General features: G+C 31.6%; 1 protein-coding gene across 1 annotated transcript in view; it reads left to right on the plus strand.

The window, feature by feature from the left end:
* LOC143051792 (cadherin EGF LAG seven-pass G-type receptor 2-like) overlaps positions 1-26174 on the plus strand; it is a 38189-nt gene extending 12015 nt beyond the window's left edge. Inside the window, exons 3-20 of the mRNA XM_076224769.1 lie at positions 3694-3851; positions 5400-5573; positions 7585-7700; positions 8552-8720; positions 9297-9430; positions 9922-10093; positions 10395-10528; positions 11449-11620; positions 13054-13190; positions 13437-13605; positions 14333-14491; positions 15319-15459; positions 18132-18254; positions 19162-19344; positions 19587-19774; positions 22307-22673; positions 23644-24004; positions 25628-26174. Coding sequence (XP_076080884.1) covers positions 3694-3851; positions 5400-5573; positions 7585-7700; positions 8552-8720; positions 9297-9430; positions 9922-10093; positions 10395-10528; positions 11449-11620; positions 13054-13190; positions 13437-13605; positions 14333-14491; positions 15319-15459; positions 18132-18254; positions 19162-19344; positions 19587-19774; positions 22307-22673; positions 23644-24004; positions 25628-25685 — 3115 coding nt within the window. The 3' untranslated portion in view covers positions 25686-26174. The remainder of the gene's footprint in view (positions 1-3693; positions 3852-5399; positions 5574-7584; positions 7701-8551; positions 8721-9296; positions 9431-9921; positions 10094-10394; positions 10529-11448; positions 11621-13053; positions 13191-13436; positions 13606-14332; positions 14492-15318; positions 15460-18131; positions 18255-19161; positions 19345-19586; positions 19775-22306; positions 22674-23643; positions 24005-25627) is intronic.
* The last annotated feature ends 397 nt before the right edge of the window (positions 26175-26571 follow it).

The following is a 26571-nucleotide window of genomic DNA, read 5'->3' on the forward strand; positions in this document are numbered from 1 at the left end:
GGTCAAATGTGTTCAATATGAAAATTTCAGTTAAGATGGTAAAATCACAAATCAGCCGTTAATGTAAATGGACTATAAGTATGGCTTTTGAGCAATTTTAAAGGGAAATGACGGGGAAGGGGCAAATTAGCGTTCAAGGGGAGCAAATGCTGTTTAAATTGGAAAGCGGGTTTTAAAATATAGAGGGAAAGTGGAGTCATCTTTTTAGACTTTAGTTACATGTAAATATAACTTATGTAGACTTACCTTCTAATTCTATAGGCTATCAAAAAAAAAAAAAACACCACAACTCGGAACTATTTCTATAATACACTTGGACTACTGATATGCAAACCTAAAAACAAAAAGAAAAATATCATAAAATAGTGATTGAAAGATTCATAACACTTTGAAAGGATAATTCAGACACGTGTTACACGGGGAGCATGTTTGTTTACAAATAATAATGTCACGTGATCGCGCACTGACCTCGCATGCTGCATCACCCTTACAATTCACTAATACATGTACATAACCATTTTCATGCAAACATGCAACGTTAATATGATTGGTAATCAAATAATACAAAAATAATGCATGAACCGTTGAAGAAGAAATTATTTCATCAAATAGATTGGATTTTTCATTTCGACACGAATAGGTCGAGTTGACATTCCTGTCATCGGAGATAGTATTGAGATAAATGGGATAAAACGGACCGTCAAAAAGGTCTAGAGAAGCACATCAGTAGAACCTTAACATAAATAAGTAATACTTACCAAAATTTCTCTAATTGATAACCTATCGAACTGAAATTTCACAAAAATACCGGTAAATAATTTTGTTGTGATGCTGGTTAAATTTGCGCTAAATAAATATTCTTACTCCTATTGCTTCATGTAAAAAAAATGTATAGAATTGAATTCGACTACAGTTCAGCATAAAAAAACGTGAATATGTAAAAGCCAGGTAATATGTTAATTATAAAGTGTGTATAAATTTCCGTAAACGAAGTTACCCGAATAAAATCACCAACATCCATATATTTACAGAAAGGCCCGGACATTTTTTTCTTATTTTAAGTTAATTCTATAAATTTTTGCACCATAAATTTATTTTATTGAACTCGCAAATCTTACCTTTGCGTTAAAAATTACATGTCTGGTGTAACATATCAGATTAAATTGAATGCATTTCTCTATGTTCCGTTGTAATTTTGCACATAAAATCTGCGAAATTTATTATATCAGCTTCCTACTAGATTTATATTATAACATCATACCCGTTTTTTTGGTATTGGCTGAACTTTGAACCAAGCCTTCAACGAAATATTCAGCAGAGGAACCTGTCTTAATGAGTTTTGAGGAAAGTTTATCAAAATTTCACTTTTATTATTATCCCTATAGAATAATTAAATCATATTAAAACTTTACTCAATAGAAAATTCAGAAAAAAATTAACATTTTCAAAGTTTCAAATGTAAAAAAAACTTTTTCTTGAAGCAGATTTTTTTAAAATCGAATGTCTAGCTACTATGTCCAAACGTTATTTTTGTCCATTCCTAAGGTGAAACATGTTGTATAAATGCGCATTTATAATACAAAACTAACATATTAAATATTGTTGATTTATTATATGACCGATTTTTATTAAATAAATACCATAAATTTTTATGTTCAATTTGTCAAAAAAATGTTCAGGCTAAATTATCTTCTCATGTGTCTCTCCAGAAGCAAGATTTTTTTTTAAAAGGTTGCTATGTTTTCTATTCAAAATAAAATTGGAAAAAATTGCATTTGTTTTCATCTAATCACAGATCAAAAAATAAAAGCTATCTTTACGTAATTAATTGCCTTATACATGATAAATTTTTGAAACATTTCTTCAGCTTATGATATTTATTCGATAAAAGTCGATCGAGTATAGGTACTCCGCTCTTGATAACAAAATGTCAAAGTGGCGTCAAATTTTTCAATTATACATGTTACGTCTTGAGACGCAATACCGTGCGTAAGGTCTAATACGGCGTATGCGATACGGGTTCAACTATGCGATACGGTTTCAGCTATGCGATACGGGGTATGCGATACAGGGTAGGTGATACAGACGTGAAAAAAAGAACCTTTTATTAGATATAAAAAATTCCTGTATTTGGTACTGAATATATGATAAATCATAATAATGGATGTTACAATATACCTCCCACGTAAATTCACATGTTTTTGAACCTATTTGCAAACGCTTTGCCGATTTTTTGTACATTGTATAAGAAATTGAAATAAAACAAAAGACAAAAGAACTTTTATTCTAATTCGATGCATAATAAAAGGAATTAATATACTGCAACTAGTTGTGTTTATTTCCTAAACACAGCTATATTTTGTGCGATGTCAATTTCATCATGGAACACTCTCTCCATAATCAGGGGTTCATTAAGGGATGAAAATAAGCTTGATATTTATGTTAAGATTTTAAAAGTATCAATATACTAATTTAAGTTGCAGTATAAAAACAATATTTAGTCAATGTCACAAAAATATAAACTTTTTTGTTACCATCGAAGTTCGTATAATATTGTATTAAAATGGAATTCTGAGGTTGATTTTGTTTTATTTTCTAGGGTTATTGCATGAATATTGGGGAATATTGTCCCGAGTAGAATATTATATTACACGAGCTTGCGAGTGCAATATATGTTCTACGAGGGCAATATTCCCCAATATTCATGCAATAACCCTTTTATTGTATAGCAATATAATATTTGAAAGTAAAAATTGGTTTAAACTAAAAAAAAAGTTGATGACGTCATGAATTTTGAAGATTTATTGCACTAGTGCAATATTGGAATTTATTGCACGCTAACTTTTGGTTACTTTCTGTGGGAAATATTATATTGCTATACAATAATCTGTTTTATTGCATTATTCTCATATTAACTGATTTCAGCGAGTCAAGATGACAGCCCCTTCGATACAAAAATGGCAATTTTGAATTTGACGGTATCTTACAAAAAAAACATGTAAATCAAATATCGCAAGTATTGGGTTTGAGAATAAAGCATATCTTTTTCTAGCGGTTATTAACGAAATAATCAATGCAGGCTAAAGATTTATGAGAATATTTTAGCTTTATCTTACAAGGAGTAAAAAAGAACAGCTACACACACACGGCATACCCACCCTCGCTTCAGTATTTGAATGAACTTATTTGTCCTATTGGAATCGAAATAATTCATGGAAGGCATAGATTTGTTGTAAATTTACACATGGCCTGGGCCGTTGATGATGGCTTTCTTGAATTATTTCTTGATTTACACGGAGGAATTCTCTGTGGGAATCGACTCCAGATTTTACCTACACACCATCAATTTTTTCTCAAGATGCTTATTGTGTGTGAATTAAGTGCCATTCTTCAAACAAGTAAATATGTTTCTTAACAGTTAAATTATTTACATCCCGATATTAATTTACAATATATTAGCATGTTGTCTTTAGTGCCAACATGGAAGTAATATTTCCAATATTACTTCCATGGTGCCAATTACATATACCAGATTTTATTGGAGGTTTTTACGATAGGCTCGATATGTAAACTGCCAATCTTGTATTTATTGAAATATATGATAGCATTGTGCAGTGGACAATGTAAACTGATATTAATTTAACAATATGATTTCCCTTAAGAAGAAACAAGATGAATAATTTATTTATTTAGACATTCAACCGGCAACTCCATTATATTTTATGAGAACACTGGTGGAACCAGGCTTAAGTTGACAGGGGTGACATCAGCTATGACCTCACCCTATGACTGGTCTGCAGCGACAGATAATAATAACTTTCAATACGCCATTAACGCAAGAACTACACCAAGCAAGTATAGACAAACAGTCATACATTTTCAATGTATAACATATAGCATTTAGGGTTAGGGGTTTGTATTTTTGTTATCAGTGTGATGGTGGAATTGATTACAGGAATTACGAAATAATATTAAGTAATACTTTTTAAATAGTAAAATTAGTGAACATTTTCACGTTTCAAATACCATTGAATGTACATTACCTGATTAGCCACTACGCAACATTTAATTAATGATCAATATCTGACAACATATAATATATGTAGTTGTCGACAGTAGGATTTAAGAACTTTTTAATGCTGTAATTGTCTGGCAGAATTTCACGTAAAAATTCTGTTAATTGAGATAAAGAAGAATTCAAGGGGCAATTATATCAATAATCAAAATCCCTAAAAAATAGACAGTGTGGTATAAAAACGGAAAACACAAAATGAGATGCGTTGGATAGAAATCGACCTTATGCATATACATATCAAAACATTTATGATCTATTGGTGGTTGAAAACAAATCTCTGTGCTTAGCATGTTACTGTTTGAAAAAAAATTAATATATGAACCCTACAAAACAGACCAAAAAAAATCGTTTTTATTTCGTATTAGAATGTTCCAAAATCAATCATGTCTCATTTATGTACATATATATATATGTGCGAGTACTCTCAGATCTGTTCATTGTGTCTTTTTGTGTCGGGATGTATAAATACGGGGCCACGTCCACTTGTATTTTTGTCCTTCTGATGAGTTAAGCCTTTTTCAACTGATTTTTATAGTTCGTTCTTATGTTGTACTGTTATACCACTGTCCCAGGTTAGGAGGAGGGTTGGGATCCCGTTTACATGTTTAACCCCGCCACATTATTTATGTATGTGCCTGTCCCAAGTCAGGAGCCTGTATTTCAGTGGTTGTCGTTTGTTTATGTGTTACATATTTGTTTTTCGTTCACTTTTTTTTACATAAATAAGGCCGTTAGTTTTCTCGTTTGAATTGTTTTACATTGGTTTATCGGGGCCTTTTATAGCTGACTATGCGGTATGGGCTTTGCTCATTGTTGAAGGCCGTACGGTGACCTATAGTTGTTAATTTCTGTGTTATTTTGGTCTTTTGTAGATAGTTGTCTCATTGGCAATCATACCACATCTTCTTTTTTATATGGCAAAGAGTCGATTTCTATCCAACGTAGCTGAAATAGATATAGAACGAACTGACCACAAACACCATAATACAACAAATGATATAGCAATATGAACCCCAATAGAAACCAGCACGGTTGTAGTTGGTACGGAAGGGACGTCAGTTTCTTCTCAACTACTGACAACTGCAAATTACTAACAACATCAATCGTTCTGAACTTCAATTTTATATTCAAAACGAACAAACAAGAGTACAATAAAGGTCCGTGGTATTTTCAAAAACAAAGTAATTAGAATGTTAATTGGTTTTTTTTTTCCAAAATAAAGTAACTATCTTATCATACTAGACATTATGATGGATTATTGTTGCAACAAATCTGAATGGTTTTGCCCGCTCATATAATGCGTGACATCTACATTTCTATTCAGGCGAAATACCAACATTTTCTGCTTTACCTGACATTACAAAGTTTAACGATGAGGTATTAGTAGGTGACATAGTAACCACAGTAACAGCAACCGACAATGACCCTGAAGATGCTAATGTGTTGCAGATTACATTTGACGGCGGTTCAACTTATTTCGAATACTTGAATTCCACAAGTAAGTTGAAATGATATATATTTTTGAATAGTTTTATTTAACAATTAAAACAATTGAGACATTTAGGCTTAAGGGATGAATAATACAAATACGTAGAAATCAGTTTAGTATACGGGTTATATAGCGATGCTCTGTGTGTCTAATAGTCCATCTTTTGAACACGGCTTCGTTTGATCGTTCGTCCTCGCTCTTTAATCTCGTTTGCCAGAGTGGATTACGATGAACATTTTAAAGTATCTTAGAATCATATTCAAAACAGTGTGGCTGTGGCCATTGATTGACGACCTAAATTATCCCATTGACTGGTCAGATTATGTGAACGTTTGTCTGTAACGACCACTACTCACTATGTACTTGTTAAAGACACTTAAACTGTGGGGTTACCAAAGGTTTTCAACAACTAAATGAAGTTATTCGAAAAATTAATCAGGTATAACACGATGTTATGATTTATATCAATAATATAAATCAAAACATAAAGGTTATTCCTGACTAATATTTCGAATTATGTTATTGTTGAAGGCGTTAAGAACCTTTGGTTACCGCACAGTTTAAATTCTATTATAAGTAAGTAGTGAGCAGTGGTCGTTACAGACAAACGTTCACCTTATCTGTCCCAGTCAATGGGATGATTTAGGTCGTCAATCAATGGCCACAACCACACTGTTTTGAATATGATTCTATTGTGTCGTGCACTACTTATTGTACTTTTTATTCTATTGATTAATTAGGTTTTCTCGTAGTTAACATTTATTGTCTGGCTTAACACAAAAATCTTATTTGTATGGCATACTGCTATAATTGTGCATTTTTCAAGAAAATGATACATGTAATATTTGTAGAATTACTATTTTAAGAACATATTCAAAATTGCTATTATTTGAAAATTAAAAATACAAATACTTTCATTTTTTTTACTCCAAACAGATCAGTCTTTATATACTAGTCAACAAAAGAACGATACAAGGCGATGTATTTTCCATATAATAAATTTGACCCCTGTGTTCAATTACACAGTACTTTTTAACTTTTTAACTTTCAAATTTTGTCAGATTCTTTTAATCATATGCATTTGCTTTGCAAACGAATGTTTTTTCAGTGGATAGTTAAAAATTATCACATTTTGTTAAAAATTGGAATTCAAACTTGTCTTTCGTTTCTTTTGTTGACTTATTACGTTTATGTCGCATACCTAATCGAAAGCAGCAATAACAAATTACAGAACAATAAAAAAGAAATGTAGTGTAATTGTCAATGAGACAACTATGAAGAGGATTTAAACAGTGTATTGTTTCAAATAATGGGTTTTTTGGACCCCTGCTCCCCATACTCAAAACAATATGTCAGGCGACTATAGAAGTACTAGTGGCAATGAATACAATCGATCTTTTCATTTTTTATTAACAATTTAGAGGTAAAAGAAAGCGTCTGTATAATATACATTGCTCTTCAGAAGAGAATTAAGATGCAAATAATACGTTTAAGGGAATGAGGATAGTCTTTTAATCCGAAGGTCGTACATAAACTTGATGAATCACACGTTTCATGTGTACAGGGCCTCGAATGCCGAGGTTTTACAGGTAGTTCCCTTATAGTGATAGGTGATAGTCAACTCTTAAGTTGTGAGTTGGAATCCCGCTTGTGGCACCATCAAGTTTAGCTGGCTGCCATGATATAGAAAGGGGTACTGAAAGTTGCGTTTAAACAAACACTCAGTATGTGTACATAACTTAAAACAGTATATGAGATATCACAAATTTCTCTATCAATTAGAGGTTAACAAATAATTGCGTTAAATATTAAAGAATTGATGGATATCAAAATGATGAAACAAATAAAGATGAATTTGTATTATTGAATTATTTTATTTTTAACATAATTTAAAGGTTTTGGAATTTCAATATCACAAAGGAATACATTATGTTTGTCGGGGAAATAATTACCAATAAGATGGACTGGTTCATGTTAACTTAATTCAATTATGCACATAATTACATTTTTAAACATATAGATGAAATAAGAGTTATAAGTGTACCCCCTGTTGGAGTACATAACCCAAGCTTGACAGTAACAGATCCATGCGACAAGTCTTCCAGTAGTACACAGAAGATAACCATAGTCAACAGGGTAAAATAATTATATATTTTGGGTTTTTTTCTGACTTTTTCCGCGTTTAAATTGTGTTCTACAGCCCCGATACAAATGCATTGCTGATCCAATATTCCCATCGAATATCACTTCTGCAAAAGCTCATCATTACGGATGGCACTTTAAAACGCCGTCTAATGTGAACGCAAAAGAAAATTCCTTCGGATCTTCTTGCCTTTAATGGCTCTGGTTTGAAATTATATGCTATTTGAAATATGTTCCGGTAGATTTTTGTAAAACAGATATCTCTAGTTTCTTACTTGTTAAAATGAAAAACTTAAACCAAAAGGTCACAAAGTCCCCACATATAAATCAAAAATTCTGCTCCTTCAAAGTGTTGAGCTTGAAAATGTAATAAATATCCATGCAGCTTTGTAAGCTATCGTTCATTGAGATAAATAAAAATAAACTTTTGCTTATCAAATGGTTGTCCCATAATATAATTTTTTATAATTTGTTATCATTTAATTTTTGCACGAGAAAATTTTACTTAAACTTAAAAAAGAGGAAAGTTTAGGACCCCTAAGTAAATGTATAATAACCTGCAAAAACTACTGGTGCATTTGATATCTGACCTGGTATAATGTCTAACGTTTGTGTTTTTCCGTTCCAACTTCAAAACCGACGGAACAGTTTAATTTAAAGAACAGTTAATCACTTTATTATATTATCCACAATGTAACTCTTGTCCGGTGCATTACCGTTGAAAGAGAATCTACTCTGATACATGTTATAGTTACTGCTGTTGTTTTTTCTCTGAGAACAACGACTTTTGACAAATTCTGTTTCAATTGTAAATTATGAGTTAGATTTATAATTTTGATTTTTAGCTTCCTGTAATTAACAACCTTCCAAGTACTGTATCAATATTAGAGGATACACCAGATGATACTCTTATATTTACCATTAATGCAACAGACACCGTTACTTTCCCGGTAACATGCGACAAGAAAGGCGGAGCTGGTATTCCATTTAATGTTTCTGACATACCACCAACAGGTAAAACTTAAATTGTATAAAACGAATTTGAAGAAAGTTTATTAACCTTCAATCAGACATTTTAGCACAAGCAAGCAAAAATAATCTGAACGTTTTTTATATACATACACACTGACTTTGAAATAGTAGTATATGATTCCATATATTTGTGTCGTTTCGCTAAATACTTACAGCCTATATGTTCTGTTGTCCCACTATTAAATCATAATACTTATATAAAGCCTGCCTCATATCCTAACTTGAATTTAGAAGTTGACAATGGATATTTGTTGACAATTAGTCTAAAAAACAAAATAAATGCATACTTTTAGCTAATGAAATGTTTGAGAAGTTTTTTCAAGATCAAATAAGACTAAAAACTCTGTTAAGATATTGTTATTACTTATATTGTTTTATGTTACTAGTTCAAAGAAATGACTCTACTCAAAAAATACCATTAAATTCAGAAATGAGCTTTGATTATTAGAAACATATGCTACTCTGTTTATTCTTCGACCAGCGAAAGACATTACTGACTTCAAATAAATCTGCCTCTACGTTAGTATCTTGTTTACATCCTTCAACATTTTTTTGCAGATAATGGCGTGTTTATGGACCCTGGTGTGACCTTGAATTATGATAATAACCCTTCCTACACAATAACTGTAAGATGTAATGATGATGATGACAACGTAGAAGGCATATTGACAATCAATATTATACCCAATCAGGTAATTTGTATTAGTCTCAACTTCTTATAACATATCTACAAAATGTGGCCTTATTCATGACATTATATTGCGTAGTTATATGAACTCGATTCCCCCCAAAAAAACAGAATAAGGAATACAGTATTTTTAAGAGCTTCTGGGGATTTTAAAACATCTGCCTTTTCTGTAATTAAACTAAGCATTGTGATATTTTTTAAACATAACATCAACACCCTCATATTAACAATGCAAACATTTTTTACCGTTTATTTATTATCCATATGATGAGTACCCCATCGGAATTACGATTGTTTGCTTTCTTGGGTCATCCTTGGGCTAAGGCAGTTAAATATACCTATTATTACAACCATTGCTATATCTTAAGGTTTTAATTACTTATGTTTCTAAATCTTGTTATGTATTTGTATGCATGGCCTTTACCTGAATAATCATTATTTTGAATAACATTGTTTTCCTTCCATTCTAACAAAACCTGTTTTGAATGTTTGTAGGCACCTGTTATTAACAGCTTGCCGGATTCTGTCAGTTTCCTTGAAGACGACAATACTAACACCTTACTACATAGAATCAATGTTACAGACTTTGAAGGAGATTTAGTTACATGTTCTCTGAACCCTACCAGTACTATATTTGATGTTTCACTCATACCTCCTTCGACCGTTGGTTTGTATTTATTAATTAAGATTGGAACTCAATAAAGTGTTATTTTTGTTTCGGATAAGGGTGGGAAAATGTGTCTACGAGGCTTACAATTCTGTACGTTACATTCACGCTTTGTCAATTTAAGATTAATCAGCGGTGCTCGAATCAAACTAGGTAGAAGGCCAAATAAATAAGGTGAACATGCCGTTCTGAAGATAATACAACCCAGTTAAGCTTCTGTGTTGACATGAATTATCCCCGATTTCATTGATAACCTTCTTGTTATGACTAACTACATGCACGAAATTTTAATTTGATATAGAATATGGAATATTTCTGACAGGAGGGACAACTCTTGATTACGATATTAAAGACTCCTACTCCTTGTCAGCAAAGTGTGAGGACCAAAGACGAAGTGATACTGAATTATTTACTGTTAATTTGATACGTAATACGGTAAATATAATATTTTGAAATCAAGTCAAATGAGAATGGGCATGGGGTCATTATGCAAAAATGCTTTTTCTGCATGATTTCATAATCTTCAAAGGTCATACTGACTTTCATATGTATATATTTTAAATACTGAGACGAATTTGGTGTTTGATGACCCTCCTTCCATTATTTAGCTGTTTCCAGCATTTTAACCGGATTTTTGTCTCTTTGACACATTCCCCATACCGATTCTCAATTTTAAACTAGTAGCATTAAGTTAGTTTATTTAAGTAAATTTAAGATCTGTTATAAATTTATTGAAACACTGTTATTTTATTAATTTAATGAAACAATAATTTGACGTAGCTCGTTTCTTATACATCCGGTCATTGTGTAATTGTTCTATGGTAAAACTTTTGTATTCCTGTCTTTCATTTTTGCTCATGTGCTTTGTCTATTTGCCTTTGTTTTCTTGCTACAAGACGTGGCTCTGTACTTATACATTCTGTCATAGTGTTATTGTGCTGAGGTAAATGCTTGTATTCTTGTCTTTCATTTTTGAAAATGAGCTTTGTCTATATGCCCTTTTGTGCTTCTTTGTTACATATTTGTTTGTGTTCATGGTGATTACGATTATAACACAATGTTGACTGATTTACCCTTATTTATGATATTATTACCTATAACGTCTGTTTGTTTTTTTCACACATCAATATAATGGAATTTTATGGGACTGTCATACAAGTGAGAGGTTTAGCTAGCTATAAAACCAGGTGTAATCTACCATTTTCTACCTAAGAAAACGTATGTATCAAGTCGAGTATTTCCGTTTTGATTTTTCCTCGGAGTTCAGTATTTTTGTGATTTTACTTTTTTCTTTTTAATGTAGTTTTTCCTACAATGAAAGAAGACCTGACTAATTTAGTGATTATTTTTTGAAGCCCCCAGTAATAAACAGCTTGCCATATACAGAAAGTATATCAGAAGATCTGATGACATATACATTAATACACACTTTGAATGTTACGGATGTCAATATTGCTGATATCATCACCTGCACGTTAAATTCACAAAATACGTTATTTGAATTAACAAAAATATCTCCGGCATTAGGTTTGTATTCTTAAATGTTATTAACAGTCATTAATTCACAACGCATGTATTTGAGTTATTCGTTTGACATTAATTGACATGATCATTGACAAGAATAAGAATTAAATGTGTTTTCAAAAAATAATAACTTGGACAAACAATTAAAGCTATGAACTTATAGATTATGTCCGAGATATACGTCTTCAGTTTCAGATTTCGAATAGTCCGTCTTTATTATAGGAACATGGCTAGACTGTTCATGTCAAGTTAGTAAAACCAATGTTCAATAATAACCCAAATAGATACATGCATACAAAGCCGTAAGAAAAATACTTATGCCATTGTATTACTCTGAAGTTAGAAGAAGACGAAATGGCAATTGTAAGGCATCCAGCAATATCTTAATACCGAGAAGGATATCCGAACAAGAGAAGAGCTTAATATCCCACTCGTTATTTATTTTTAAGTTTAGTGTTTAGTGTAGTGAAAACACATCTCATCAAGGGAACCAAAGTTCCAATAGGTTGTTTCCAAATACACCTTATATGATTGTTTTAATAATATGAAGATTTTTTTTATTTTGGTAGCGATTGGGCATCGTTTTCAGAAATGATAGAACATAACACACATACTAACCAGAAAAGAGATAGCAAATTAATAAACTCAACAATATAACATTCATATGTATATCCAACAAATGTTAACCAATATATAACAAAATTGCGGAATAACTAAAGAAATAAACTAAATTCAGAATAAAAAGAAAAATGGACAAAATCTGTGCAAATACGAAGAACGACAAAAAGACAACCAAAAGTTTACAAATAACTACATAGACAACTAAAGGCTTAAACACTCGAACTGCAGTAAAAACAATCCAAAATTCCAATGTAAAATGGTCCGAGAACACAGTTGTTGCGTAGTGCATTTCTTTTAGACAATATATTGAAATAAGAAAAATTCCCCCCTGCGTTTTCTCAATATTATTTTTACAGTGTGGTGTGCTACTTTTGGGAAAAAATATAGAAAACTTCATCGGCTCTAACTCCAAATATGGGTAATGTTTTGTTTAGGGGGGTCTTGAAATCTTTTCAGAGCTTCCCAAATGCTAATTTATAATCTTTTTCAGCTTGCAAATCACTCCTTTACTTTAAAATTCAATTTTTTACAGTGTAACTTTATCATCCTACTTGCTATTTAACGCATAAAACAGGAAGAAATAAATTTGGAAGGGGTATAAAAAAAGGGCAAGTAACACACTGTCCACACTAGGAGCTATATTTGGACAACGAAAATCAAAGGACGATTACTGTGTTCCCGGGCCATATATATGCTTAAAACATACAAACTAGCTGACAATCATTAAATTAATGATTGAATTATTGATTGATTATAAAGTATGTGTTTAATTATACTTGAACTAACTCTTACACATATGAATTTATATTGTATAGAGGATTATGGTGTCTTTTTGAAAGGCGGAACAGTTCTTAATTACGATATTACACCGTCGTATTCCCTTGACATCGAGTGTGGTGATCATAGGAGAAAAGTCGCTGATGTCCTCACAGTTGATCTCATTCGTAATGAGGTATGCAATTTTCTTAGCCTACTGATGATAGCTTGATACAATGCATATTTAATTTTCATGTTTTATACAGACAAAAGGCAAGAAATTGGACGTAATTGAAATTAAAGATCTATTGAAGATTTTTCTGTGTGTTTAAAATGAAATGAACTTCTTTTTGGTTTTCTAATAACTTAAAAATATATGATGAAATTTTACTATCTAAATATGACGATTGAATTTGCTATTGAACTTACCCTCTTATTAAAGCCACCAACCATTATTAACTTACCAATGAGTTGCGAGATACCAGAGAATATTGAAACAGAGAGTCTCTTGTATACAGTATCAGTTACCGACCCTACCAACGATTCAGTTACATGTACCCTAGTAGCAGCGAGCTCTATATATTTTTTACAGTCTGGATCAACTCAGTTTGGTGAGTTTAATATATATCATATATAAAAATATATATCTCTCCAACTGATTTCATAGAAACATGTTCTTGATAACACTTTCAAGTAGTCAGTGATTACATTAAAAATATAACAAGCTTTAAATGCATTGTTTTGTATGGGTGTTACATGTACATGCGTATCTTAATTTAATTATGAATTTTAATATTTATGAAAACGCAAATACATAAAATTTATGGTATCGTCACTAGAGGAATCTGTTGTTAAAAATACCTAGGGGAAAGACTATTGATGAACTGAAGTTTATTTATTCTCCTAGCAAGAAACAATACTTTGAATACACCCCGCATTAAAAATGATAATACATCCTTTCTAAAAAAGAAAAGTGTTTTTATTCCAAATAAACAAAAATAGCAAAACGAGATAACAAAAGAGAGTTTTTTGAAGTAGTTAATTGATGACTGATTCCTTATTTACGGTTATGTATGCATTATGTGTGTCTGATCTCTAGTCAATATAAAGAAAGCTATCATGATTTCGTCACATGGTGAGCATTGTGGAGAAACTTAAAAGCAATACAAATATTGTATAATAGTTTGCTTTTAATTCTTTTTTAATTTGATTGACTAGCTGTCTGTTAATAGTCAGTTTTTATTGAAGAAACATGTAAAAGTTTTATTTCTGGTTCGTAGAAGTAAGTAACTTTTAAAACGAAATTATACAATTAACACATAATTTTGTACCCCACAGAAACAGAAATCTATGTAAGAGGAAACCAAGACTTTGTGTACGACACCCAAAAGCAATATACTATCGACTTAGTGTGTAAAGACTTGAGACGAAGTGATTCGTCATATTTTTACGTATACCTTCTTCGTAATATGCCTCCATCATTCACTAATCTTCAAGGTAATTATTTCTGCATATTGTTCTCCGCTAAAATCATAGAAAAAAATGCGGGAATGCTTCTAATTATCATGTTAATTCTCCAGGATAAGATGTGGTTTACCTTTACCCATGATAAAAACGCGGAAACTGTTGAATTCATAGTGGTGCGAAATAAAATAATCATTAAAAAAACTCAAAAAGTATATGAAGCTTATGTCGTTCACATAAAATTCTAATCAACACCGTTGGTCGTCGAAATCAAATTCCGACTTGAAGAGCATCAAAAACCTAAAATTCTGCCAAGTTGTTCAAAATATTGAAGTCTATGACATTGTGTGAAAACATTTGTGTTTGGAATTATTGTATATTTTATAGAAAGTCAATTTTCAGAAAATGAACGTTTCAATGATTTTCATGCTAGCATGCTAGAGTTTGTGATACTCTCATTGACAAAATGTTCATCAGCAGTACCACCAATCCAGCGATTGTTTATACTTATAAGAGATACCAGGCGTATCATTTAGTACACCTACATAGGAATCAGAAGTGGTGCTTAATTCAAAACAGATAAAAGGCCTAATCAAATACAATTTAAAGAGCATACCATCTGAAAATTTCAAAATATCTTAAAAAGTATAACAAAAATACCAAATTAAACTCTAAGATAATTTTTTTTAAAGTTTGTGTTTAAAAGAGTTTGTGTTTAAAAGACACGAACGGTATATTGAACTATTTCTCTTTGTAACTGTCATGCAAGTATTTTGATTTTGTATTATTAAATGAGTATTTAAACCAACCTTACAAAAATCTGGATGTCATTCAAATGAGCAACTGTTTTATATCTTAAGCTAAAACCACTGTATCGGCACAGGCAGTAGTGGCTGGTCAGGATATTTATACCATAACAAGTGTAGATCCGGAGAGTGACAATGTACAGTATACAATGACATCCAGCAGTGCAACACCACCATTTACAATCAATCAGAACAGTAAGTTCAACAAATATAAACTTTTTGTCAACACAGGCTTGCTCTGTTTGATAGGATGAAAGAATGACAAACAACCAAATATTTAAGAATTGAAAACTGTCATTTATTATTAAAATGACGAAGAAGCAACACAATGAAAAACATGTATAATGAAATCAATAAATCATATTTATAAACAACATATATGGTTATAATGACAAAACCTTATTGACCTATCCCATCAAAGATGGGGTTACATTCGCCCATCAGGGATGGTGTTACATTCGAATATAAACACTGACATATTGTTTAACTAAATAAAACATGAATACACAATACCCATTATTAAACAAAATTAAAATATTTCAATTTAAATTGGTTCAAAAATCCGAATTAGCTATCCAGGGAGGGATGGTGGGTATAATTTTTAGTTCCAAAATTTTCCTGCCACTTTTAACTGCAACTGAAGCGCCTTCTGCGATCATATAACATGATCAGGGGAAGGAATAACTTGGTATTTGCGTTTCTACCGAATAAGGACAAAGAGTTATGCCGCTTTCCATAGTACCGCCTAGTTTGCCAAAAAATCATTTTTAATAAAAATTAGCATGTAAGCATCATTAAGATAGAAAATTAATCATCCGTTAGGATAAATAATAGCTATTAAGGGTCAACAGACAACTATGATAAGTGATTAACTGATGATCAACAATAAAACAAATGTTCTTTACGTGTTTGTTGTATGTGTATTGCTGTTTTCCTAGGCAATTTGTAGTCTCATAGCGTCATGCTTTCTCTGTTTCTCGACTTAGATAAATTACGCTGTTGTTAATGACGTTAGACGCTAGCGATTATTTTATATCTCAAGCATAAAATGAAAATTATAACATAGTAAAAATCAAAGGAATATTACACAAAATATCGACAATTTGGTGTATCTGTTTTACATTAGATGTCATTCAGGTATGTTGTAAAGGACGAATGCTTTTTTTTTTGTAAATAATCCGTGTTTTATGTGAAAAAGGTATGATGTGTGGTCATTTGGCTGATGACCGCGACTTTATTTAAGAATTGAATGCTTCTTTTTGTAACTTCATTGGGGTGTAAAATCTTTGACCGAAGTACATTTTGTATGAAGCGCGGATGCTAAAAATGTGCGCACGGTCAACGCTTTTACAGCCCTATGAAGTTACAAAAAATAAGCATTCAATACTTATAATTACATTTTTGTAGCAATGATCATGAAAACACAAATTTTATAATTGTTTTATTTAATTCACCTGTGCACTTTATTGTGGGAGCACGTGTTATCATTAATGAAAAGTTTTATTGAGCAATGCAATTGCTTACGGAATAACACGTGATGTGCAGTTAGCCAATCAGAAGAAAGAATCATAATGAAACATACATCTAATGTAATTATAATATATTAGAATGTTACATGCACAAGCATGGGTTTAAAGGATATTTTCGCACCACGGGTAAATTATCACGTTGTGATTGGTTTAAAGAGGTCACGTGGAGACCGTAGGGAGTTCATGACGCGTAAATGGTGATGTCATCTATTGATGTTGTTGTGTTTCATTGTTTATTTTTCAATAAAACGCAGCAGAAAAGTACAGCGTGCGATAAATTCGTTATACGGTTAACTACTGACCCCCTACGGATCCATAGAGGGTGAAAAAAATCCATTGGGGATTCGGCCTCCGGCCTCACCCTCTATGGATTTTACTAACCCTCAGTAGCGAACAATATAACTTATAACGTGACGGTACCCAAATTGCACCTATTTTGACAGTTTTCTCACCTACGTTTTTTTATGATCAAGAAAAAAATGTCCATACTGTGTTTATTTTGTAGCCCTATCCTTCTTTATTGTATAGGTACACCAATTTGGTTTTAATCCATATTGAGTCATAAAAAAATTGGTTTGAATCAACCTCCAAACTATCCATGATTCTGTAATGAGGAGTACCCAAATTGCATCCATGCTTAAATTCACATCGTCAAAAGTCTAATAACCGAGCTTTTGTTTAATTTCTTCAAATATTTTGAACAATTGGATATTAGTCCATGCTTACTCTTCATATTTTACAAAATGGATACTTATAATATATTGTATTTGCTAATTTTAAAAAGATGACGATTTGATGACGTCGCATGGTGACGTTTTCGTACATTTTGCTTTTTCAGTAAACAGTCCATATGTTGATAAATACTGTGAACGTTTTGTGTATATCTAAATATGTTTACCTGAGTTGAAAGACGTGCATAGTATCAAATCATAAAATTACAAATTGATTAGTCTCTAGGAAATGATGTAAGATTTCCGTTGCTATTTTTTCTAAATAGGTGCAATTTGGGTACTCGGTGCAATTTGGGTACCCTTACGTTAATGTTATTAAAATCATATATAATTATTGAAGAAGAGAACTACGACAACACAATTAAAAATTGTTGGGGATACTTTCTAAAAGGCGGACTACATTCATTAACCATGTTTACAAATTAAAAAGAAGAATTTGTTTGCTTTTTTTGAAAGAGCTTATCGGTTGATAATAAATAAACAACCGGATAAATCATACCGTCATCTCTTTCATTATTGGCGAAGTGTTTTTTTTTTTTTCTTCCGGCAATTTTGTTCATTTAGAATACAATATGCATTTCATGCTTGCACCCATTAATATTTTCAGCTGGTGCTATTTCATTGAGTCGCTCAATTGAGACTGAGTTAGAAATCGGATATGAATTATTTATCAGCTTATCAGATGGTAGGAACACTGTTGCTTCACGTACATTATCTGTTCGAATTATAGGTAAATAATGTTATTGCTAATCTATTTTATTGATACGTTATGCCCATGCATGTTCAAACTATAAGGATATCATATACAAGAGTGGGCTCCTTAAGGACAAACTGCTCCAAAAGAGTTATTAGGAATAAAGATTAAAAATGACACCCCGTAATTTTTATGAACACCATCATTGATTAATCTATACGATGTGTTTGTGTCTAAAAGAAGGACGAAAGATACCAGAGGGACAGTCAAACTCATAAATCGAAAATAAACTGAAAATGCCATGGCTAAAAATGAAAAAAAAAACTAACTAATTACATTCATAACACGTCTTAGATTGTGGTTTGACATCTATGTCGTATGTCTGCTAAGTTCCGAATGTGACATATTCGCGAATATGTTCATGTATAAAGGTCCTCTAATAATTAAAATGAAAGTTTAGGTAGATATTTATTCATTTGTTTTACAGCACATTATTACAAACTCCTTCAGAAACAAAGATCCTCAGAAGTTGTCATATTTTTAAGATTCCTGGTGGTTATATTCGTTCGCTTGGATTTATTGAACCTTGACTCTGCTTATTATTTTCTCTTAAGACTGAGTAAACCATTTTTTTCTTATTTTGACTTTAGACAAATTGAGCAAGAAAATGAGTTGCAACTGTATTTTATCTTTAAATTTATTATTTTATTAAAATATTATTAAATTTGATGAGACTGTCGTACACGTGAGAGGTTTGGCGCTATAGAACCAGGCTCAATCCACCATATTCTACATTTGAAAATACCTGTACCAAGTCAGGAATATGACAGTTGTTGTCTATTCGTTTGATGTGTTTTATCCTTTTGTTTTTGCCATTTGATTAGGGACTTTCTGCTTTGAATTTTCAGTATTTTTGTGATTTTACTTTTTTGTTCTTTTTCAGACATCAACCATCCACCAAAATTCTTGAATCCCATACAAACGGAAGTTGTATTAGAAGGAATAAGTATCGGATCGTCTATATTTCAACCATCAATTACTGATGAAGATTTGTCAGATGTTCATACGTTTTTAGTTTCGTATTCCCCGCCAGAAGGCGCTGTCTACTTTGGAGTAGACATGTCAAGTAAGTGGCATGATTTTTATCAATGTTATTACCATTTGATACAGTGTCAAGTAAATATCAATCTGATCCATATTCATACTTATTAAGTGTGCTAATCCAAAACTTGATAAACGAAATTATTATTGTTGGACGTTCTTGAAGTCATGTACAAATTTTAAATTCCTTTGCACCCGTTAAACATGTCCAGTCAAAATACAACACAGATGTTTGTAAATTTTTACCGAATTTTAATGATATTGCAGGCGGACTAATAACTTCCTTAGTAGATATTGATTACGAGACTATTCCCTACAAAACCTTTCTGTTGACAATTACTGGGTCAGATTCCCTGATGGTGGACACCACAAATATAACGCTAAATATACAGAATGTCAACGAACCACCGAAATTCACCAAAAAGAACTACGCATTCTCGGCGACAGAAAATAGTGTAAGTTGTATATTTTAATTACAAAAATTTTCACGGGAAATATTTCCAATGCAATTTTTTTTAATGAAATATTTTTTTTATTTTCTTGTGAGGGGAACTAAAGGAAGTACACCACTAAATCATGGTCTCATTGCTTTCTTTGTTAAATTCCTCCATTTCAACCAGTCACACCTCTTTTACAAATAAAGTGTCAATCATTGCATATCAAAGCAACACTTTATGGTGTCATGTACTGAAAAGAAATCAACATACCTTTAATGGCATATAAGAAAGAACTGGTTCCCGGATCTTCCGATGTACTAAAACAGGTACTTCAGATATGACAAACAGACAAAATGTATCCTCTTTTAAAAATTTGGTGCAGTTTTTTTTATTCAAATTTTTAAACCCAAAAGTGTTCTACAATGATCACAAGTCCTTCAGCTTTCATTTGATGGCAAAAATACCTTAATATCCTACATATTTTGAAAGTTACACTCATGCGTAGGAACTATGTTGTGTTAGATATGAACTACTTTCTGGTATGTGCTTTCTGGCCGGGCCTGAATTAGTGGTTTTACACCTAAAGGCCGCAATAAATGGTAATTTTATAAAGATAAATAAATAAGTCAATACAATATGTTTGTCGACACTATCTAACAGAGACCAATTTATAACGTTGATATGGATTATAGAATATATAATAGAACTGGCTTGCAGACTTGAATAATGTGTCTTTTTTAGCTCACCTGGCCAAAAGGGCCAAGTGAGCTTTTCTCATCACTTGGCGTCCGTCGTCCGTCGTCCGTCGTTAGCTTTTACAAAAATCTTCTCCTCTGAAACTACTTGGCCACAATCATTATTGGGGTATCTAGTTTAAAAAATGTGTTGCGTGACCCGGCCAACCAACCAAGATGGCCGCCATGGCTAAAAATAGAACATAGGGATTAAATGTAGATTTTGGCTTATAACTCTGAAATCAAAGCATTTAGAGCAAATCTGACAGGGGTGAAATTGTTTATTAGGCAAAGATATAGCTGCCCTGAAATTTTCAGACAAATCGGACAACCGGTTAATGGGTTGCTGCCCCTGAATTGACAATTTTAAGGAAATTATACGGTTTTTTTTGGCTATTATCTTGAATATTATTATAGATAGAGATAAACTGTAATCAGCAATAATGTTCAGCAAAGTAAGATCTACAAATAAGTCAACATGACCAAAATGGTCAGTTGACCCCTTAAGGAGTTATTGCCCTTTAAAGTCATTTTTTACCAATTTTTCGTAAATTTTTGTAATCTTTTACTAAAATCTTCTCCTCTGAAACTACTGGGCCAAATTAAACCAAACTTGGCAACAATCATCATTGGGGTATCTAGTTTTAAAAATGTGTGGCGTGACCCTGCGAACCAACCAAGATGGCTGTCATGACTAAAACAGAACATAGGGATAAAATGTAGATTTTGGCTTATAACTCTGAAACCGAAGCATTAAGAGTAATTCAGACATTGGGTTCAATTGTTTTGCAAGTCAAGCTATATCTGCCCTAAAATTTTCAGATGAATCCGACAGCTGGTTGTTGGGTTGCTGCCCCTGAATTTTTAAGGAATTTTTTGCTGTTTTTGGTTACTATCATGAATATTATTATAGATAGAGATAAACTGAAAACAGCAATAATGTTCAGCAAAGTAAGATCCACAAATAAGTCAACATGACCAAAAAGGTCAGTTGACCCCTTAAGGAGTTATTGCCCTTTATAGTCAATTTTTAATAATTTTGTAAATTTTGTAAATTTTTCTAAATTTTAACAAAATATTTTCCTCTAACTAATGGGCCAAAAAAAAATTATAAAGTGAAATAATTGTAAGAAGCAAGAATGTTCAGTAAAGTAAGATCTACAAACACATCACCATCACCAAAACAAAATTTTGTGATGAATCCATCTGTGTCCTTTGTTTAATATGCACATAGACCAAGGTTTTATAGTAGTATTGATAGTGCATGATATACATATCGTGTGTTAATAAAAAGGGCATACCCTGATTGCGAAGAGGTACAAAGCTCGACTTTATTGAAGCATTCAAACAGTATCCTTGTGTTGCAGAATTCACACACCTCTTTTAAAAGTGACTATTTTATATAATCAAACGCCTACCTATGCATATTTAATGCAAAAATATAAACATGATTAAAATATTATATGGTATTATATTAATTTTCATCGGTTGGTGTTTTTATAAAAGATAAAAAAATCAAGTTAAGTGTGAACTCCAAGTAACATAATCAAAGAAAACATCTGCATTAATAAAACATTTGGAAGCTAAAAGCCGAATAGGTATGTTGTCGGCTTTTGATGTATACGGTACATAGAATACATTAACAAAATATCTAATGTCAAAATGCAAATACGAAAGATACCATGCTTGCATTTGGAACTTCAGACGCGCATTTCATATGAAAGTCGAGGTTTTGTCTTTAACTTGACTTTGTTGAGCGTATATTTCACAATATCAATGTATAAAACATGGTTAGTTTATCATTCTGTTCCTTTAGGGTGGAACTGTTCTTCAGAATCCATACTACCAGTTCACAGAAGAAGATGGAGACTCGGTCAAGTTTTCAATTGACTGCGGAACAGAAACGGGTCTACTAGACATCGATTCATCTACGGGCTTTCTGTCATATTCCATTGATTATGACTTAGATGTAGTTGGTACAGCTTCTCAGTTAATCTGCCAGGTTCATATCACAGACAACGAGTACACTGATACTGCTTTTCTAAACATTACAATACTTGATGAAAATGACAATGCACCAGTTTTTCAGCAAAATGAATATACTTTTTTTGTGACAAGCATTTCGTCCGTTGGAACTGACATTGGGAATGTTGAGGCAACTGATAAAGACATTGGAGTCTACGGTAAGGCAGCACTCACTTTGTAAATATAGCTATTTCGAAAACCATAACAAAGTTCAGATTGTCAAAAGAAATTCCTTGTCAGATTTCACATATCTATAGTGTATGTTTATACAACTTTGGTTGCTGAATTCTTATTATTGTCACGTTAACCAATTTTATATGTCTGTTATTTTTTTTCAACAGTTTTGTCAATGTAACAGAACAGTATAAAAATATCATTCAGATTTCGGCAGCTGTAAAACCAGGTTTAATAAACCGTTTACCTTGAAAATGTCGGTTAGTTGATTGTAGCAAATCGCTTGGTTTTGTCAGAGTTTTTTTACCTCCCATTTGTAATTTACCTTGGAGTTTGAAAGAAAAAAATACTTTTTTATTCTATATATATTATTAACATATTATCATCCTGATAATGCACTTAATTTGCCACTGGACGTTATACAGTTTTCCATCGTTGTAATCATCATATATATTTGAAATTTGTATAAGGAATTCGAACCAGTTGCTGTAAAAGGCCTTATTTTAGAGTTTGTTTCTATCATCAAAATATGATCAGAGGACTTACCAATAATATTTTTCTTCCAGATATCATTTAAAATAAGGTGTTAATATCTCTTTGGTTTACTTAAAATCATTAGCTCGTTTATTTGGCAAAAAACTATGTGTAAATATATTTTTTTGTAAGATATGTTAATGCTTAAAATATCGGATAATTATCAGAGCAATTTAAATGGTCCTTCGTGTAAGGTTAACTGTATTATTCTGAAATAACATGCCTCTTGTGATAAAACTGTTTCAGTGATCTGCAACGAAAAAGAAAACTAACAGTACCATATTTGTTTTGCACCATATGCACATTTTGACAAAACGTGTCTCTTTAGTGATACTCGAAGCCAAAATGTTTGATCATACAAATTTTATTAAGAATAAGGTATTATTCATTTAAAAATAAATATGATATTTCATTTTGTAGGGAACATAATTTATCATCTAGCACAGGAAGATATCAACAGTGGTTTATTTAGCGTGTCTGTTGATGGTTTTATTAGTAGCAAGCAATCTCTCGAAAATATTATACCAGGAACCATTTTTAACCTTACAGTGTATGCAGTGGATAGTGGGGGTAATGAACACACTACATTGGTTTATATTGTGATACCTGATACAGAGATCGCAACAAATAACTATCGAGATATCATATATTACAAGACTTTCTTCAGCTTCTCTCCTAACATGGCATGGTTTGTTCCATTGATGATGGTTCTGATGATAACAGCTTGTGTAGTATTACACACTATATATAAGGGTTATTGCACATGCTCTAAGACAGAAAAGTAAGTTCTTAGTGTGAAGGTTCTTTAAAATTTATGAACATAAACCAAGTCAGTAATGTAAAAGTTTGATTTGAATAAGATTTGAAAGCTTTGTTAGCAAAGGTAATGAATAAGATGAGTCATACGGTTAAACAAAGAACAAATGTCAAAACCGCCTACAAAACCCCTTAAATTGTTGTTTTCACAATAGATAGATCGATTCCAGACAGATTATAGTAAGCACAAAAAAGAGAATATAATGTGCATTGAAATACTCGTCTGTCATACCAATTCACAAGCCTGGTATTTTTGACGAGTCTTTATTTGAGCAAAAAGTTGATAAACCAGGGTTATATCAAAGAACGTCTCGTTCTTTTTTTTTAAAAAACCTTATCAGACGATGACATGACCTTGTTGATAGATATTTCGTATCAAGTCAACAAATAATACACGATGGTCTTGAAGTATAGATTTTAATAACTGACGTTGTTTATCATCTTTTTTTTCCTTCGTTTTTTTCAAATTTAATAACTTTAATGGTAGGAGTACCGACACATTTTTTTACAAATACATTTTTTGTTCATTATGATACTAGGAGTACGGAAGTGAACATTAATCGTGTCATACTTAGTCTATTAAAAATAGTAAAACGAGATATAACACAAAATAAGTAAACATTGAATAACTGATATGCATTACAAATTGTGTCAATAGGTCAAATTAACATAAACGTACGATTTGAGAGTTTTCGCAGTTACTGAAAGCTAGTTAAACCAAAAAACAATTAATAATAAAAAAAAATCATGCATTATCAACTTAATTACGTGTTATAGTGTTCTATTTTTTGCTTTTGTAAATTATTACCTTTACTACTGTTTACTCTATTTTTTGTAATATCCATTCGTGTGCCTTGGTTCATTCCGTCATTGTGAAATGTGTGCTATTTTTGTATTCTTGTCATTCGTTGTAGGTTATGTGCTTTGCCTAAATGCCTTTTGTTTTTCTTTGCTGACATATTATTTTGGTTTTTCAAGTGATTAAGATTATAACACAATGTTGACTGCTGTACCCCTATATTTGACATGTTTACCTATTGAATCTGTTTGTATTGTTCACACATTTTTGTCAATAAAATAATTTTATTTGAACTGTCAAAAAAGTGAGAGGATTAACAAACTATAATACCAGATTTATTCTCCATTTTTTATACCAGAAAATTCCTGTACCAAGTCAGGAATACGATAGTGGTTATCCTTTCTTATAATGTGTTTGAGCTTTCGATTTTGCCATTTGTTTAGAGACTTTCCGTTTTTAATCGTCCTTATAGTTCAGTATTTTGTTATTTAGTTATCATATCTTAGTATAACCCTTATTTTCAAAGGAACAATTCTGGAACACCTTATACTTTTAAAATGAAGTCTTTGGATAGAAGAAACATTGGACATCACTAAATTGTATAACAGGAATAAAAACCAGATTGTGTTCTTATTGTAATGCATTTTATATTGATAAAAACACGAATCAAAGTTATCAGGTTAAGGGATACCTCATAAACTGAAGAAGTTGTCCATATTTTAGCTTTTGAATGAATACAGACATTTGATGCATGGTTGTTAAGATATAAGTTATATGTATGTTTTGTAGGAAACAGAAGAAGAAGTATTCAAAATATCGGAAAAGGAAAACAGCTATCGAAATGTGAAAACAATATGATTATATGTGCCTACTTCAAAATGTATAATTGTTTAGAAATAAGTTTCCTGAAAAAAAGAATAACAATGCGATATTTAAATAATTGACAGGATATATGAGATACATCAATGTGATTAAATACCAGTTGTGACTTTTTCATTATGTTTTAATCGTTACTGCAATTAATTATAAATGCTGGCTATTTACAATGAAAATCAATGCATAATATCAAAATGTCCATATAGACTTTTTCGTTCAGAAAATTCCCTTGAAATCACGAACCTAAAAGAAATTATTTCCTATACATATATATGAACGTTGTTTGATAGTCCTCATTGTTAAGATGTTATTATATTACCAGTAACCAATTCAATGTTATAGAAGAGCACTGCTTTTGTGTTTCAAACACGTAACAAATTCACTAGAATGCGACGTATCACTGATTTTTTACTCGACATGAGCAACATTATGTGTGCATCAACTATTTATGACTATTAAAAAAGAGGATCATTATTAGTAAAGTTATGATTTATTTGTCTGTTTGTCTTGTTTTGTTTACCTTATTGTATGTTATTTAGCATATATACCTGACGATATTGGGATATCGGTATTTAGTCGGATCTTAACATGCACTTGTGATTTGTTACAAACCGGTATTTTTTTTAAAAAAGCAAACAAATGTAAAAATGTTCAAGACTTAATTAAATCTGTATTTGGGTAAGATGATGCAAGTATATGATTTTAATGGCGTCTTACACTTTGAGAAGCAAATAATCTTTTAATACTTTATTGAAATATTGTATAAAAACGTTAATTATGAGCTATGAAAGTCAAGTGGCTCGAGCAATTTCCTGAGGACGTTTTAAAAAATTTCAAAGAAAAATGTTTACAGTGGG

This window comes from Mytilus galloprovincialis, chromosome 1, assembly GCF_965363235.1.
Source record: "Mytilus galloprovincialis chromosome 1, xbMytGall1.hap1.1, whole genome shotgun sequence".
Classification (NCBI taxonomy): Eukaryota; Metazoa; Mollusca; class Bivalvia; order Mytilida; family Mytilidae; genus Mytilus; species Mytilus galloprovincialis.